At 46.9% G+C, this 18,334-nt stretch overlaps 1 protein-coding gene across 3 annotated transcripts; it reads right to left on the bottom strand.

Annotated features, from left to right (window-relative positions):
- Positions 1–1,447: 1,447 nt before the first annotated feature.
- LOC128346853 (zinc finger protein 420-like) lies at positions 1,448–17,947 on the bottom strand. 3 transcript variants are annotated; one of them, XM_053300597.1, is made up of 6 exons: positions 17,757–17,947; positions 14,617–15,202; positions 13,103–13,223; positions 12,816–12,898; positions 12,465–12,591; positions 1,448–5,552 (listed from the first exon to the last, which is right to left on the bottom strand). In XM_053300597.1, the coding sequence occupies exons 2-6, from the start codon at positions 14,938–14,940 to the stop codon at positions 2,857–2,859; spliced, it is 3,351 nt and encodes a 1,116-aa protein (XP_053156572.1). In that variant the 5' UTR covers positions 14,941–15,202; positions 17,757–17,947; the 3' UTR covers positions 1,448–2,856. The 3 variants fall into 3 exon arrangements, with proteins under 3 accessions (XP_053156572.1, XP_053156573.1, XP_053156574.1); XM_053300598.1 differs by having other exon boundaries at positions 17,697–17,786; XM_053300599.1 differs by having other exon boundaries at positions 17,669–17,759.
- Between the last annotated feature and the right edge of the window lie 387 nt (positions 17,948–18,334).

Genomic DNA, 18,334 nt, shown 5'->3' on the forward strand with positions numbered 1-18,334 from the left:
CACCCCTGGCCTCAGTCCAGCACACACTCCCCACACATCTTACCTCCATCGTAAACCAAAGGTTTTTGGACAACTGAATTTTAACGATATTGGCTCTGCTATGCCACCATAGTACAGAAAAGGCCAACTGGAATGATGAGACGACTTGTCGGGGTGAGCATTAAGGCTGGAGGTATGGAGTCATAAAGGCCAGGACCAGCCGCTTGAGAAATAGCTTCTATCCAAAAGCGGTTTTAGCTTTGAATGCAGCAAAATACAGTTTCTGATGGGGTTTTTGTTTTTCAGTTCTCAGAGTTCTTTAGTGTTTCTTTTAGAGTTTTTAGAGTAATGGGTATATGGGGGGGGGGTATATTGGGATATATTCAGCTATCCTTTGTTAGGTCCTGTAGAGGTTGTTGTAGATTCTTTCATCCTCGTTGTTCTGTACAGGGCAATGACAATAAAGATTTATCGTATCGTATCGTATCGTAAAAGATAAGAATGGTTTAAAGAAAGGGAAGAGGAGATTTTCTTTCTCCAGCTGTAGTAGAATTAAACGTCAACCTTTCTATTAATTGATCCTTAATAATTGGTTTGTTACTTTTTAACAATAACATTTCATAATAATGTGGATGGTAATAAAATAATAAAAAGTGTGTGTGTGTGTGTGTGTGTGTGTGTGTGTGTGTGTGTGTGAGAGAGAGAGAGAGAGAGAGAAATAATGTAATCCCCACCGTGTGTGGGTCGACGTGTGTTACATACATACATGCAATACATACATTCAGTTACATACATGCTTAGTGGGAGCTACAATCGAGCTTATAAGGTTAGTTCGTTCAATTTTGGATCAGATATAAAAGAAGCAGAAGAATCCTGTGGCAGATGGACAGGTTGGAGGAACAGAAGTTGGTCACGGCGATAGTTCAATGAACTGTCCTCCAAACCGAGGCCATAAGTCCTCAACTTATAGACAGGGAACACAAATCAAATAAAAGTATGCAGATTGGAGTGTAAGTGCTTTAAACCTAGTGGTTCCATTTATTTTAATGTATTTTATTGTGATGATAGCAGACTTGTGACTTCTAACACGTGCTCTCAGGTCTGTAGAGCCATCTCATGAAAAACATTTCAATTCCAATTGGCATACTTTATCTGATTTATCTATGTTCATCAGGAGGATATTTGGATCTAGAAGAGGAGTAATTTAACTCCTTAAGGCCTCACTTTTGGAGGGCAAATCATGAACTACCTCAACTACCATGGGTCAATCACTACAGCATGAATTATCACAGTATCCAGGTATACTCCTCCAATAATTCCTGCACTGGAAAGGCAGTTTTAGCCCTGAAAAATCATCCACATTAAATAGCACCTCCTCACACCTCAGCCCAACACGTTGAAAGCAGCTGGAAGAATTGCAGAAAACTGGATCAAACATTTGATACTTTCTCAAGCATTTAAGAGGAACTTTTGTCAAACTTGAAAAGTTTAATAGCACCTGTAAACAGAGAAGATTACATAGCCATTACCATTTATTTTCCTGACTGATTTGTGGAATTCATTGACATTTGATACAGTACTGAGATATACTTTATGCTCAGAAACAAAACAAACTGAGGTGACATCTCTAACAAAAATTGGAAGGACAGGAGAAAACACCAGGCAACCAGGGAAGCAGCCAATGCATTCAGAGCTCAGCCTAATAAAGGAACAGGAGTCAATCACAAACATTTTCATCTCCAATTGAAAAACTGATTCTGTCCCCCTTAAGGGGAGGGAATGTGTCAGCAGATAAGATGCCCTCAAAAGATGTGTCAGACAAAACCCATCAGGTTTATCTCACTAAAGTGACTGTGGCTAGACCAGGGTCCTGTTGCATTTCTGGCTGGACATCTATACAGGTGGCACTTTGGGGAAGCACTGTTCCTTCTGGAGATGCAACAGGGAGAAATTCATTGGGATATCTCTAGCAAGACATTAGGGAAAGTGAACCTATTAAGTTTCTGCCTGGGCACATTCCTCTTCAACCCAATCTCAATATAAAAGACCAAGGCAAAATATGCCTCATTTCTAAAATCAGGATAACATACAAGACTGTTCAAAGTCTTTACAGCAACTTGATGTACAATTTGAATTATTTTTAGAGCACAAAACGTACATGTGAAGTACCTTAACTCTTATCTTAAACCATGTTTTTTGGATGAGTACATTCCATTTTCTGTTCATACTAACCTACCAAGCTTCCTAGTTTAGAGGGCTCTGAAACTGGATCTCCACAGTCTAAGTACATGTTACCTACTACTGTCTGTGGATTTTTTTAATCTTTAGTTTTGAGCTCAGGTTGAAACTTTTCCCACAAACTGAGTATTGATATGATTTCTCACAGTAAGTACACTGTGAGCTGCAGCTGAATCTATTCACACACACTAAACTTTGATATGGTTTCTACCCCAAGTAGATGCTTTGTTGGCAAGAAAGGCTACCTTTCCAACTGAAGCTTTTTCCACAGAAAAAGCAGAGATATAGATTCTCCTGTGTGATTGAAAGCAACTTGTGACATCTAGCTAAAGTTCCTTCTGCATTCTGAGCATTGATATGGTTTCTCCCCGTTTGGATTTTTTGATGCCAAGTAAGGTCTTTTTTCAGACAGAAGCTCTTTCCACATTCTGAGCATTTAAATAATTTCTCCCCTGTTCAGATGCTTTGATGGGAAATGAGGTTTCTCCTGTTGCTCTAGCACTATGCACACACCAAACACTGATATGGTTTCTCCCGTGTGGATTCTTTGAAAAGAAATAAGTTCTATTTTCAGATGGAAGGTCTTTCCACAATATGAGCAATATTATCTCTTCTGTGTATGGATTTTTTGATCTTTCTTTAGCTCTGAGCTGCAGCTGAAGCTATTCCCACACAATGAACATTGACATGGTTTCTCCCTGTGTGGATTCTTTGATGGGAAGTAAGTTGTCCTTGCTGACGGAAATTCTTTCCACACATTGAACATTGATATGGTTTCTCCTCTGTGTGGATGTGTTGATGGGAAGTTAGGTTAGCCTTCTGATTGAAGCTCTTTCCACATTCTAAACACTGATATGGTTTCTCCCCCATGTGGATTCTTTGATGGGAAGTTAGGTTTCTCCTGTCGCTAAAACGTTTTGCACACACCAAGCACTGATATGGTTTCTCCCGTGTGTGGATTCTTTGATGACAAGTAAGTTGTCCTTGCTGACGGAAACACTTTCCACACATTGAACACTGATATGGTTTCTCCCCTGTGTGGATTCTTTGATGATTAATAAGGTCCCTTCTCCAACGGAAGCTCTTTCCACATTCTGAACACGGATATGGCTTCTCCCCGGTGTGGATACTTTGATGGGAAGTAAGGTTTTTCCTGTCACTAAAACCTTTTCCACATAACAAGCACTGATATGGTTTCTCACGTGTGTGTATTTTTTGATGGTAGGAAAGCTGTGAGTTGTACCTGAAGTTCTTTCCACATTCTGAGCATTGATATGGTTTCTCCCCAGTGTGGATTTTTTGATGGGAAGTAAGTTGTCCTTGCTGACGGAAACTCTTTCCACACGTTGAACACTGATATGGTTTCTCCTGTATGTGTATTTTTTGATGGTAGGAAAGCTGTGAGTTGTACCTGAAGTTCTTTCCACATTCTGAGCATTGATATGGTTTCTCCCCTGTGTGGATTTTTTGATGGGAAGTAAGTTGTCCTTGCTGACGGAAACTCTTTCCACACATTGAACACTGATATGGTTTCTCCTGTGTGTGTATTCTTTGATGGTAGGAAAGCTGTGAGTTGTAGCTGAAGTTCTTTCCACATTCTGAGCATTGATATGGTTTCTCCCCTGTGTGGATTTTTTGATGGGAAGTAAGTTGTCCTTGCTGACGGAAACACTTTCCACACATTGAACACTGATATGGTTTCTCCTGTGTGTGTATTTTTTGATGGTAGGAAAGCTGTGAGTTGTACCTAAAGCTCTTTCCACATTCTGAACACTGATATGGCTTCTCCCCCGTGTGGATAATTTGATGGGAAATAAGATTTTTCTTGTCACTAAAACCTTTTGCACATACCAAGCACTGATATGGTTTCTCACGTGTGTGTATTTTTTGATGGTAGGAAAGCTGTGAGTTGTAGCTGAAGTTCTTTCCACATTCTGAGCATTGATATGGTTTCTCCCCGGTGTGGATTTTTTGATGGGAAGTAAGTTGTCCTTGCTGATGGAAACTCTTTCCACACATTGAACACTGATATGGTTTCTCACCTGTGTGAATTCTTTGATGATTAATAAGGTCCCTTCTCCAACGGAAGCTCTTTCCACATTCGGAACACCGATATGGCTTCTCCCCCGTGTGGATACTTTGATGGGAAGTAAGGTTTCTCCTGTCACTAAAACCTTTTCCACACAACAAGCACTGATATGGTTTCCCACGTGTGTGTATTTTTTGATGGTAGGAAAGCTGTGAGTTGTACCTGAAGTTCTTTCCACATTCTGAGCATTGATATGGTTTCTCCCCTGTGTGGATTTTTTGATGGGAAGTAAGTTGTCCTTGCTGACAGAAACTCTTTCCACATATTGGGCACTGATATGGTTTCTCCCCTGTGTGGATTCTTTGATGGTAAGTAAGCTGTGAGTTGTAGCTGAAATTCTTTCCACATTCTAAGCATTGATATGGTTTCTCCCCTGTGTGGATTTTTTGATGGGAAGCAAGTTGTCCTTGCTGACGGAAACTCTTTCCACACATTAAACATTGATATGGTTTCTCCCCTGTGTGGATTCTTTGATGATATGTAAGCTGTGAGTTGTAGCTGAAGTTCTTTCCACATTCCAAGCATTTAAATCGTTTTCCCCCTGTATGGATGCATTGATGGGAAGTGAGTTGTCCTTGCTGATGAAAACTCTTTCCACATATTGAACACTGATATGGTTTCTCTCCTGTGTGGATTCTTTGATGAGAAGTAAGTTGTACTTGTTGACGGAAACTCTTTCCACACATTGAACATTGATATGGCTTCTCCCCTGTGTGAATTCTTTGATGAGAAGTAAGCTGTGAGATGTAGCTGAAGTTCTTTCCACATTCTAAGCATTGATATGGTTTATCCCCTGTGTGGATTCTTTGATGGGAAATAAGGTTTCTCCTGTCACTGAAATTCTTTCCACACACCAAGCACTGATATGGTTTCTCCCCTGTGTGGATTCTTTGATGATTAATAAGGTGCCTTCTCAAACGGAAGCTTTTTCCACATTCTGAGCATAGATAGGGTTTCTCCCCTGTGTGGATCCTTTGATGGCAAGTACAATATCGCCTATGGCTGAATTTCCTTCCGCATTCTGGGCATTCATATTTTTTATCATTTGTATGAATAATTTGATGTGTGTGAAGGCTTGAGTTATGGTTTATGGATTTCACACATTGAGGGTTTTCATTCCTTCCATTTCCATTGGAATCTTTTGTTTGGACAGGGACATCGGTGCATTCAGAAGAAGCAGCTTTCTTCTCCCACATATATTTTGCTTCCCTTTCCCTACTCTTTTTCTCACTCTTCCCTCCATCACCTGCAGGAATAAAATAAAGAGAGCATCCCCATGAGGGACGAGACAGAGCTCAGGTTGCAGAAGAGACCCAATTACTGCTGTCTGATTTTTTTTTTCATGGGGAACCTGATCCACATGTATTAATTAGCCCCCTTTCATTGGCTCTAACTGGCAGCCTGGCAGGTGTTGTGGGATTGATTTTGGGGTGCTCCTCAAGCATAAAGACCCAGGTTCAATCTGCTGAGGGAGAATCTGAAATCAGGGAGCCGGGAAGTCCTCTGAATCACACCTTGGAGGCTCACTGCCAGTCAGACCACACAACACTGGACAAGGTAGACCAATGGCAGCTTCATCTGCTGCAGAGTTCTAGGAAACTTGCTATGAAAAAGCTTCTCCCTTCCCCACAGTTTGGACCTAAATGATCCATCACAATAACCTCCCCCTTCACAGTTCCTGGAGACCCCAACAGCTATTTACTGTGTGGCTTCACACGTCATGCATGGCAGCAAGTAAGGCGATGCCAACCTCCTACTTCCGACAACTGCTTACTTCAGGCATGAGCTGCGAATACCACTCCCTGTATCAATGTTGGGTTCCCCAGTTGCATTTCACTCAGCGAATCTGACAATTGTAACTGATTTCAAATCCAGTTGACAGATGCCTGGTTCTTGGAGGGAAGAACCCACTCATTCTGGTGGGTTTGGACAACACTCTGGAGGCAGACCTAAATTGCCGCCATGATGTGTGAAGCCACCCACTGGCTATTTCTCCTGATACAGCTCACACCTATCAATTGAGACAAAAAGGGATGGAAAACCCATGCCTGAGTTCCTGGCCAGGTTGGCACAGCTCATTCGCTCCCAGGAAGAAGACAGTCAGGGCATGGAAGGGGAGGGGAGGGGGAGCTCTGTCCCTCTGAGAGGAAGGTGGTGTTCCACCGGGTATCTACGTTATTATTTATTATTTATTAATTCGATTTCTATACCGCCCTTCCAAATATGGCTCAGGGCGGTTTACACAGAGAAATTACAAATAAATAAGATGGATCCCTGTCCCCAAAGGGCTCACAATCTAAAAAGAAACATAAGATAACATTTGCCCCTGCTAACTGGGCAAAGAGGCACCTTTTAACTTGGTGATTCTCTTTACTGAGCAGGGGGAGAGTAACTGGCCCTATCCACCCCCATGACAGTACTTCCAGTGACTGTTGCTGGTGTCTATCTTATGTTTCTTTTTAGAATGTGAGCCCTTTGGGGACAGGGTTCCATCTTATTTGTAAACTGCCCTGAGCCATTTTTGGAAGGGCGGCATAGAAAACAAATTGATGATGAAGAAGAAGATGAAGAAGATAGACACCAACAACAGCAACAGTCACTGGAGGTAAATAAAGAGAATCACCACGTTAAAAGGTGCCTCTTTGCCAAGTTAGCAGGAGTCTAAGGATTACAATCCACTCACTTCCCCACCTTTCCTCTGTAACACAGGTGTCTAAAGACGGGTTTAGAATTCCTCCCATCCATGGTCTCTCGTAGGAGTGGAGCTCCCTGGAGTGGGGTGTAGTGACTTGGGGAATAGAGGCTCTGGATCTCTCCCAACTATCCCAGGCATACCATGCTGATCTTGGCTCGCTAACAACCCTGCCAGGGTGCCCACTGGAGAATATCATTGATTGTGTGGCAGAAGCCACTGGAGGCAACACCAGCTTTTGTTTTGATGCCTCCTTCTTCCTGGGGGTGAGCCCAAGAAAAAGAACCTTTTTCCTGAGTGATGCCATCCATGATGAACAACCAGTACAGTATCCGGGGTCAGGCATCTTGGTGTTATATGGCCATCATCACTACTGCCCTTCTGGCAGAGGACACCTCAGCAACAGTTTCTGTCTTGGGTGTGTCCCCCATACCAAGACAAATCCATGAGGAACTCCTCATCATTTTGGTGGATCCCCAGGAGCAGTCCTGGTTCTGGACTGTCATTTGGGAACTAGACACAGTCTTTTTTACCCAATGGTGTCCCTCTGACTAGGTTACCCCCTGCAGCTAGAGAGCCTGCAACTCTGTTGGTGCCCGCCTAAGGTTTCAAGCCTTTGGACTAGTCACCTGTCACCTGCACAAAGCTAAAATAGGATTCATCAATTTGAATTCAGCTATAACAAACAACTAGCAGTAGAGATTGATCCACTGATACAAAATATGACTGACCTCAGTGCTTTAAATTCCCAGTCATAGGTCCTTAAGTATTCAAATGGAACAAGCAGAAACAGCTTAAGGGCATCCACTTCATTTAAGGAAATTAGGATCAATTTTCAGCAACTATACATTTCAAAGATACCATTGGTATATGCATCTTTTCTCACAATTCGTTCAAGAGTATTTGAAAGGAGCAGGGCCTCAGCGAAGCCCAACCCAAAGAAGCTGGACAGACTGGCTAAATCCAGCGAGTGCTGGCACTACATTCATAGACACAGCCAACCTAGAAATATTGGCTAATGAATCTGCAGAAGCCACCTCTTCGGTGGTGAAACTCAGAATCCCCACAGAAAGATCCTTTGTTGCGACCACAAGAACAACATGCCATTTCCCAACTGTTCTCTCAAGTTCTCAGACAAGATGGCCGCCTGCTCTTGTCTGCTTTGCAGTCACTTGAACAGAACACTTCCCTTTCCTTTGCCCGTGTTCAAGCGCAAAGCCTTGTACAGACAATTGTTCTGGGTCTGGACCGCCAGTCCCTAGCAGGATCTATCCCATGTGAGCAGGCCTGCTTAACCTAGGCCCCCCACAGCTGTTTTTTGAACTACAACTCCCATAATCCCCAGCCACAGTGGCCAATAGCTAGGGATCATGGGAATTATAGGCCAATATCTGCAGCCCTGCATTAGAGTATGCACTCTCATCAAGTGACTCCCAAAGAATGGTCTTTGCCATGGTGGTGGAAACTGGCAAATGCTAGATAGGATGTTTATACACATGAACTAACTCTGTATATGGATAAGTGTTCTAATGCTGAAGTATTGCTTATTCATCCTACTGTAGCTTCTGGGTTGCAAACCACACAGTATCTTGTATTATAACTGAACACCAGTTTCAGCAGAGGGGAAGACGAGAGAGGGTTCCATCTGCCCTGTGTCATCTTGTCCTGGAAGGCGGTGAGCAGAGCCTGTGGTAAGTGCCAGCAACTGACCCTCTGTCTCCCTGAGGCGCGCTCTCTCTCTCTCTCTCTCTCTCTCAGCAACCTTGCTGCAGCCCTCTGTTGGTGACAGAGCTACAGCTCTCAAGAGGACCCAGAGTGCTACCTCAGCAGTTTCTGCTGGGCCTTACATCATTTCCTGGTCTGGCAGTATAAAAGAGCACTCTGCCCTGCCACACTTTGGGAGCTCCTTTGGGAACCACAAGGGCAAGAGCTCTATTCTGTGGGCTGGGAGTAATTTTTAGTTGTCTTAATTATGTGTCCGAGTGAGGGTGTGAACCTGGAGAGAGCTGGGGATGCTTCAATTAGAGCAGGCCTGCTCAACTTTGGCCCTCCTGCAGATGTTGGCCTACAATTCCCATAATCCCTGGCTATTGGCATCTGCGGCTGAGAATTATGGGAGTTGTAGCCCAAAAACAGCTGGGGGGCCTAAGTTGAGCAGGCCTGAATTAGAGTGATTGCAGTAGGGGAAGGCATGGAATGGGGTCTCATACATCAGAAGAAGGGAACAGTGGCTCAACATCTCATTCCTATCCCTTCTTCTGGTTGTTCTTATAATGGGAGGGTTCCTGGCTGCTTTACCAGCTTGTCCTTTGGCCTGATGGTGCTGCTGTCTAATGCCAGGTCAGTCCAGAATTAGATCTCTATTACCCATGATTTCATTGTGGAGGAAGGGATTGACCTGGTTTGTATTACGGAGATCTGGGTAGGGGAACTAGGAGAGATTCGTCTTTCCCAGCTGTGTCCACCTGGGTATTTAGTGCAGCATTAGCATAGCCTGGAGGGCCGGGCAGCAAGGGTCACTGTAATTATAAAAGCATTATTTTCCTCTCTAGGCCCCCTGTCCAAGTGAGTGCTGGTTCAGAGTATTTGTACCTGGTGCTGGGCTCTCGGGACAGAGTGGGGATCCAGTTGGTGTACTGTGTACCCCACTGCCCAGGTGTCTCCCTGCCTGAGTTCATGGAGGTGGTCTTAGATTTGGTGTTGAGGACTCCCAGAATGATTGTTCCGGGTGACTTCAACATCCATGCTGAGGCTACCTTGTCTGGGGTGGCTCAGGATTTCATGGCTGCCGTGACAACCATGGGGCTGTCCCAACACGTAGTTGGCCCAAGACATGAATTGGGGCACACTCTGGATCTGGTTTTTCCAACTGGACAGAAGAATGGTGATTTGAAAGTGGGGGATATGTCATCTATGCCCTTGTCATGGTCATATCGCTTCCTTCTGAGGTTTAGAGTCTTAGTGGCGACATCTCTCTGTAAGGGTGGGGGAACCTATTAAAATGGTCCATCCCTGAGGGCTCTGGGGGATTTTCCAGCTGGCATGATAGGCTACTCCTGTCGAAGCTATAGTTGCTCTCTGGAACGGTATATCCCCTCAGAACAGTTGGTGGAGAATGCGGGAAAGGAAAACATGTGTGCTGGTTTTCATACCCAGCCTGCGGGGCAAGTAAATATGCCTCTCTTCCCCAAAGCCCCCTTCCTATTCTGAATGTGGGTATGCATGTTTATATATGTGTGAAAGATGTGGGTAGAATTCCAGCTAGCTAGGTGAAAAGGTTTCCTTGAGATCTATATTTCAGCAGATTGGTGGAATTGGGGTTTGTCCCCAATCCCTGTGAGGAGAGCAGCCAACTCCTACCCAGAATAAAGAGAGAACCCCACCCCCACCACAGGAAACCCTCGGAGTCCTCGACTAAATGTTGACACCCAAGAGGGCACTACCTCATGAGAGTCTTCCCCGCCTGTCAAAAAGCCACAGGGAAAAAAACAGTCAAAAAGGAACCAGGCCAGAATGTGTACAGCATTCTGTTTGGAGATGTCAGACTTTTGCTGGCAGACTACTCGCTCATGAGAGCATAGACTGGAGGCAATGGCTCTGGGGCATTTACTGCCTAGCCAGGAATAATTTCCAGGAGAATTTCCCTGCCAGGCGCCTCAGAGGAATATCCCTTCAAATCCCACTGAACTTCAGCTACCTCCGCTAATCGTGTCCCCAGAACACTGAGATCCCTTTAAAGTTGACGTGGTTCTCTCCACTGCTCACAGTGCTGCTCACCTGGTGGCCCAGGAATTGCCTTCCTCCTGGGCACCTGGCCCCAGAAACCACCACTCCTGATTCGTTTGCATAGCTTCTCCCCACCATCAGGGAACCCAAGCTGGAGAGCCAAGCTGCAGCCACTTCTCCCTGACTGGGTTGCCCACACCTGTTCAGGTTTATTTATTTATTTATTTAACACATTTCTACACCGCCCCAAACTTACGTCTCTGGGCCATTTACAGCAAGATAAAAACAAAGGTAAAACATTAGTTAAAGACAAAAACAAGAAATTTAAAACACAACAATTTTTTAAAAAATAATATTTTTAAAACAACATTATAATAATCAAAACAATATCAATTTCTCTTCTCAAAGAAGGGCCCCCACACCCTTCTCTGGAAGCCTAGTGGGATTGGATGGGCTCTTGTGCTGAAACCTTTCAGGGACTGGGCTTTCTGGTGCCCTGCTTCCTCAACCCTCCAAAAGGGATAGAGGTGCCCTGTTCTCTGCTACAATGTTGTGTCTTATGGACTCTGTCCTGTTGCCCCACTGTCAATCACCTCCTCGTTGAGATTATCACAGTTATGGTGCCTTTCATCTGAAGGAGCCATTATCATAAGCATGATCGTGAGCTTCAACCGGGTTGGATCCAGGTTGCAGCACATGGATTCCCACAATCATGCTTATGATCCCACCCTTTTCAGATGATCGGCACCATGACCAGGATCGTTGACACAAGTCGGTGACTGGCAGTGAGGTGGCAGGACTTCCTCCCCACTTTTGCCCACATAATGGTGAGTGCCCAGGGCTCTCATAATGTTTGAAGAGGACTGCTAAATCCTATGCATCCAGGCTAGGCTGAGCCATTGTCTAGGATGGTCTAAATAGGCCTTAGGCCTCAACCAGCAGGGCTGTTCTTATCTTCTTAGCACTGGAACAGAAAGGGGGACGTTTTAAACCAAAGTGACTCCGACAGTAAAATTTCAAAGACTTCTGGGGTGGCAGCTATTCCTATTACAAATGGAAGCCAGGCCCCCAAGCCAAGAATTGTGTTATCCCAGGAGGAGAAATAGGAGATTTTGGGTTCCACTTTGATGAAACACAGCCATCCTGCACTGGATTTAGCCAGACGGGTGTGGATATAACTTCAAGAAGGGAAAAAAAGTGTTTGGATACGAGGAAGTACCAGTCATTATTCCAGCAAACAGGTGTGTGGCCTTTCAAACCTCTGAGGAAATTCTGCCTCCCAATGAAGAATGGGCTGGGGGCTTCCTCAAAGTGTGCATTTAGCGCAGAGATGACAGTGAGAATAACAGATGTTGCTGAAATCAGTGATGGACCAAATCCCACACATATGTGCCAGTATCAGACACAGAAGCAAAATGAGGGACAACTCTCAGCATTCCAAGATTATTATGATGAGGAGATGGAATTGCTGTGCTGAACACTGTTCCCCGTTGCAGGGATTCCCAGACACTATTGACTACAACTCCCATCAATCCCAGCCATGGGGATGATAGCAGTTGTAATCAACAACATCTGGGAATCTCTGCTACAGGGAACACTGGTGAAAATCTTTTTTGAATGCAAACATACAGCCTTGTGCATCTAAAAGCAGGGAAGAGCCACCAAAGATGTCCTTAACCACAGCCCTCTACTCCACTATGGGAGACCAAAAATAGCAGTAAAGGGAAGGAGAGGCCTTACCCAGAGAGGCCAGATGCCCACAGATCTCCTCCATGACTTCTGAATGCAGAGCCTGTTGGTCTGGATTCAGCAGAGCCCACTCCTCCTTCCTCAAATACACAGCCACATCCTCAAAGGTCACCGGACCCTGAAAGAAGAAAGAAACATTGCCACTAATGCCGTAATCCAAGAAAGGCGCAAAGGTGCAGTGGCAAGAAATCCTCCTCTGGGGTCCAAAGCTTCTCAAGTGGGTTGCTTGGATCATCTAAGCCAAAGGGGAGAGATGGATTCTTTAAGACCCATGGAGATGTCCAGGGGATAAAGGCCCCCAGGCAGTGCTCCCCTCTTCTCCTGCATGAACCCTCCCCCTACCTGGTCCAGTTGCACAGAGGCTGTCTCTGCTCCCCCAGAAAGAGGAGAAGGCTTGGACGGAAGAGCCAGTGTGACTTCATCACCTGTGAAGTAGAACAAAACAGATGCCTGATCATCACTCAAGAGGCCTGTCCCCACATTTCTTTCTTTTATGTGGTATACACATTTCCCCACCCTGCTTTTTAACAACACATTTTATGACAACCACATAAGGACCTTTAAAAAGTAAAAAAAAATTTCAGCCATCATACAAAGATGGTGGGCAGGTTTACCCTGGGACTGCTTACCCAGCATGGTGGCACCTCCTTCACTTGCTTGCATGATCCACCTGGACAGTGACCTCAAGTGGTCCAAAGAAGCCATCTCTGCCACAGAGAAATCAGTTTCTACTTTGGATGGCTTCTGACCCTGAAAGACAAAGAGGGAATGGAGAGAGGGATTAGCAGATGGTTATCACTTTGGACTGCTTTTCCTAACAGGAAGCCACTCATGCACTAAGATCTTCCATATGACTCTGTTGCACGAGGTACCCTCAAGGTACCTCATGCAACATGTCACCATCAGATTTTGAGACATTTAAAGTGGGGAAATCGGCTGCTGCCACCACTTGAGGAAACTTTCAGCATTCACCCTGAGCCCTGGAGCCTCTCAGGGTAGTTGTGTTGTCTGGGCACAACAATTTTATCTTCAGATGGAAATAGACAATGAAGTATGCCACCCAGACCAGGATACAACCACCACGAAGGATTTAAATCTATTTTAAATCGCAATGTGAGATAGAGCAGCTCCGGTCCCAGGGAGGTCCCCTCTGTTTGGTCTCTCTTGGGTTTCAGGCATAAGCAGATTTATTGCAGATGGTCTGGGGCAGGTGAGAATACAGGTGGATTGTGTGGCTCTATTCAGGGGCGGAGCCACCATTGGGCAAACCGGTTCAAAGAACCCGGGCTGCGCCCAATCACAGGCCACGCCTCACGGCCCCGACATACCCCCCACATCTGACATCAGACGCAGGGATGCCGGTTTAGCTCCCACGTGGGGGCCATGCAGCCCCCGTTTGGGAGTTAAATGGTCGCTGCGTTTGCGGCACGGCCAGGAACAGCTCTTCCCTGCCTTTAAGGCAGGGAAGAGCTGCTCCTGGCTGCGCCGCAAACGCAGTGCCAGCCCAAGTCTTGTTCCTGAAGGGGCCGCGCGGCCCACTTGGGGGTTAAATGGCTGGCACTGCATTAGCGGCGCGGCTAGGAGCAGCTCTTCCCTGCCTTAAGGCAGGGAAGAGCCACTCCTGGCTGCGCTGCGAACACAGCGCCAGCCCCAGTCTAGTTCCCAAAGGGGCTGCGAGGCCCCTTCGGGAGTTAAATGCCAGGGGCTGCGAATGCACCGGCTGGACTCCAACTTCCCAACAGAGCCACACTAGGGCGTGGCTAGGCCCCACATGTGATGGCAGATGCGGGGGGCAGGGTGAGCAGGGCCCCCGCTGCGGCTGCACATGCACCACTGGCGGACCAGCTTCTTGCATGGCTCTATTCACTGTGTCCACTGTGTTTATGTCCCAAATAATTTCTACTACTCTTACAGCTATTTCGTTACATGTTGTTACCTACCTTGTGGGATTTCAATCAAAAGATGGAATATCAATAGCTCAGAATATTCATCCAGCTATTGTGCAGTCAAAAGGAAAAAGCTTGAGATAGCCTTACTAAAATGCCACCCCTGCCCCCAAATGGGCTAGCATTGGAGATGTCTAGATAGCCTCATACTTATTTTCGGCCGCCGGGAGGTATCTGGATGAAAGAGACTCTCTCACCTGTTGCTCTTCCTGCTTTTTGGCCTCTGCCTGGCTCAGGAGGAAACCTTCTGCCAGGGCCACCGCCTGGGAACTGGTCTCTGCTCCGCATTCTCTCACCCAGCTCTCCATCTCCGGGGGCAGGATGGTCAGAAACTGCTCCAGGATCACCAGGTCCAGCATCTGAGCCTTTGTGTGCTTTTCTGGTTTCAGCCACTGACAGCAAAGACTGTGGATTTGGCTGCAAAGCTCTCGGGGCCCCTCGGTCTCCTGGTAACAGATCTTTCTGAGTCTGCGGCACTTTGTAGCTGAGTTGGTTGCGTCCACTCCCAGCATCTTCTGCATGGTTCTTTGACAGAGTTGCTCACTGTTCTCTGCTCACTGTTCTCTGTCTGCTTGGCAAGAGGGCCCCTTCCTGCTGCAGGACCAGCTGAGTGTTCCTTTTCAACCTCTGCTCTGCACTCCAAGGCAGCTTCCAAGAATCTTGCAAGATCTCCTTGCTCTTTGGTAAATGTCTCTCTTAAAGCAAGGACTGACCAGGCAGATGGAGCTCTTCAGTCCTGCCAACTCAACACATTATGCATTCTGCTGTATAATATTCTCATAGCTGAAAGGGGGTTTGGAAACAAGAGTGAGTGGTCCTAGCTAGCAAGCAACGTTTCTCTCTCTAATAAAACAACAAGAGGAAACCCATTTGAAAGCAGTTCCAAGTTTTCCAAAAGGCTATCTGGATGCCTTCCCACAGGATTTCACCATCAGGAACTCCTAGCTAATTACATCGGAAGCAATAAAACTCTGGGTATGGGTATCCCAAGTTTCAGTGTGGGGTAGGGCATCTCTCACTTCCTCTTCCCTTCCCCATTCAAGGCCTGCTTCCCTCCCTCGTGTTTCCAGCTACTACATGGCTCTCCTCTACCCCCCCCGCCCCCTATACACTTCCAACTTCCCTCCCCATTTCCCTGCCTTGCATTCCCCACCCAGCTTACATTCCTGCCCCTTACGCTCAAGTGCACTTTGCACTCACTTCTCATTCAACCCGCTTAATGTTTTTTTCAGTGCATCCAGAGTTGAGAGGAAGAGTCAGAAGAAACTCTATGGAAAGGACTTTGCTGCCAGGACCTCCTGGCTTAGAAATTCCCCATTGATGGAGTCAGGGAGTGACATGCGGGGGGGGGGGGGAATAGTGAAGGGGAGGTGAGCTCTATCACTTTCTCTTCCCAGCCTCCCAATCTGAAGCCACCTCTCTGCCTTTTCCCCACTATCCACTATCTAGGAGTCCCCCCTGAGCATTTTTTATGCCCACTCCACCCTTTCCTGCCTGGCACTCCCTCCTTCCCTCTAATGTCCTCTGCTGTCTACATTTCCCAGGCAGGAGGGGTGATCAATGGTAACCATCTCCCAAAGCCTGGGAGCTGTGCAGGGAAGGGCTGTCCCAAGCATGGCTTCTCCTTTTGCAAATGCTCCCTTCCAAATGTGGACCTCCCCTCCCCTTACCACTTAGGCCAAATCTTCCCCAGAAGGAAGCAAAGTCTCACTCCTTCTAGCCCCTGGCCTCCCTCTCTCTCTCTCTCTTTGCATCTTGAGTTCATCTTGATAAAATTTGCATTAACTTTTCTTCAGAATGGAGAAGCTGAATGGGGCAGGGGTGGGAGTGTGTGGGGAGGGGGAGAGGAAGAAACAATAGCTCTTCTGTCAGGATTTCCTCACTTAGAAACCCTTTAAAGAAAGTGTTATGGAAGCCCAATTCATATGTTATATTCAACACACATACAAGTGTACAGATCTGTATACAGGTATTAACACATTATGTTTAACATTGGTACATACAGCAGCATACCCACTATCTGTACCATGCACCCAAGAGGCACATTTAAAATGAATACAGATGCAGACTTTCCTACAAAATATGTACCTGTGTAGAGTCATCTGTACATTTCTACAACATGTTTCAAATTTTTAATTTTTAATGGTTTGTTTTGTTTTGTTTTTCTTGCATTTTGTGAATCGCCTAGAGCCTTTGCAGTCAAGCAGTATATAAATTAATTAATTAGACAGATAGAGAGATCTGTAAAGAAAGTCAGATAGATAGATAGATAAAGTCCAAATAAGGCTGTGGGGGTGTCTGTGTGTGTCTGTGACCTACATATTTGTGTGCAGGGGGTGGGGTGGAGAGATCTCTTCACTTTCTCTTCCCAGTGCCCCCTCAGTCCGGAAATGTTTCCCTGCCTTTTCTCCCAGGCATCTCCATCTGAGCATTTTCAGTGCCCCCTCTCCTGCCTGGCACCCCCTCCAGCATCCCACATGCTCTTTGCCCTCCCCAGAACTCAGTGTCTGTGTGTCTGGTGGGGGGAATCCTAGGCCACCTTCCTGCAAGGCACTGGCCAGTGTGCAGGTCGGGGCTGTTCCCATGCAGAGTCCCTCTTCTCTTGCAAATGCACACTTATGGATGTGGAACCCCTCCCCCCCAGAGGAGAGCTGGTCTTGTGGTAGCAAACATGACTTGTCCCTTTAGCTAAGCAGGGTCTGCCCTGGCTGCATATGAATGGTAGACTTGATGTGTGAGCCCTGCAAGATATTCCCCTCAGGGGATGAAGCCGCTCTGGGAAGAGCAGAAGGTTCCAAGCTCCCTCCTTGGCTTCTCCAAGATAGGGCTGAGAGAAATTCCTGCCTGCAACCTTGGAGATGCCGCTGCCAGTCTGTGAAGACAATACTGAGCTAGATAGACCAATGGTCTGAGTCAATATATGGCAGTTTCCTATGTTCCCCCGCTTCACCCACCGCCCCCGCGAGACCGCGTCTGCCCGGGCCCCTCTGGTTGCTGTCTCTCGGGTTTTGCATTCTGGGGACCTGCTTGCTAATAGCCTGCCTTTGCCTCGCTTCAGGGCTCAGAGGCTGAAACTGAGTGCTGGTGGAGTGGGGCGGGGTGGGGTGGGGGCATCAGCTCCCCAGTGGGCACATCAGGGCAGCGGGCTGCAAGAATTCCACCTCCCCCACCACCACTCCGGAGCTCCCTCCCTGGGCATTCCCTAGCCCCATCGCCATCGGCCTTGTATCGCCCCAACAACATACGCACAGTCACACACCACTCTGGAACTCCGCACCTGGGCAATTCATAGCCCGCCCGCGCTGCTTGCTGCACCCCAGATCTCCTCTGCACTCACCAGGTCCCCACAAAGGCTCGCAGAAGAAATCAACTACTGCCTTCCGCAGGTGGGTAAGCCCCTCTAGGACTCTTATTACTCAAGGTCCCCTCTAGGACTCTCTACTCGCTACCTTTAACCCTCCTCTTGCCATGCCTTGTCCCTGCAAACTCGGGATGACGGTGCAGGATTTGAGGCTTCTGCGGCAGAGGAGCAAGGAGTTGGGAGCCGCCCCGCCCACCGTTCTGCTGCTGCTGCTGCTGCTGCCCCTGGGCATGCCCACTGCCTTTGCTCCCAAGGGCCTGGCTTTTGTCTTGCATCGCCACTAGCTCTCCAGTGCGACTAGCTGGCAGTGGGTAGATTAGCCTCCCAAGAGCAGCAATGGAGGGGAAGGACATGAGCCGCTCTTCCCAACGCTCAGGCCCGTAGCCAGCTCTTGTGGCAGGGGATCACAAAAGAGGGTGGGCTAACATAAGAACAGCCCTGCTGGATCAGGCCCAAGGAGGCCCATCCAGTCCAGCATCCTGTTTCACACAGTGGCCCACCAGATGCCTCTGGGGAGCCCACAGGCTGGGAATAACACAAGGAGTGTTTTCTAC

Source organism: Hemicordylus capensis, chromosome 2, assembly GCF_027244095.1.
Source record: "Hemicordylus capensis ecotype Gifberg chromosome 2, rHemCap1.1.pri, whole genome shotgun sequence".
Lineage (NCBI taxonomy): Eukaryota > Metazoa > Chordata > Lepidosauria > Squamata > Cordylidae > Hemicordylus > Hemicordylus capensis.

What these genes read in the sequence shown, in the direction of transcription:
- LOC128346853 (XM_053300597.1), bottom strand. Translation starts at nt 14,940, where the DNA reads ATGCAGAAGATGCTGGGAGTGGACGCAACCAACTCAGCTACAAAGTGC. An exon ending in AAAAGCAGGAAGAGCAACAG is followed by an intron (nt 13,224 to 14,616) that starts GTGAGAGAGTCT and finishes TTTGTCTTTCAG; the next exon opens with GGTCAGAAGCCATCCAAAGT. An exon ending in TGGGCATCTGGCCTCTCTGG is followed by an intron (nt 5,553 to 12,464) that starts GTAAGGCCTCTC and finishes TTATTCCTGCAG; the next exon opens with GTGATGGAGGGAAGAGTGAG.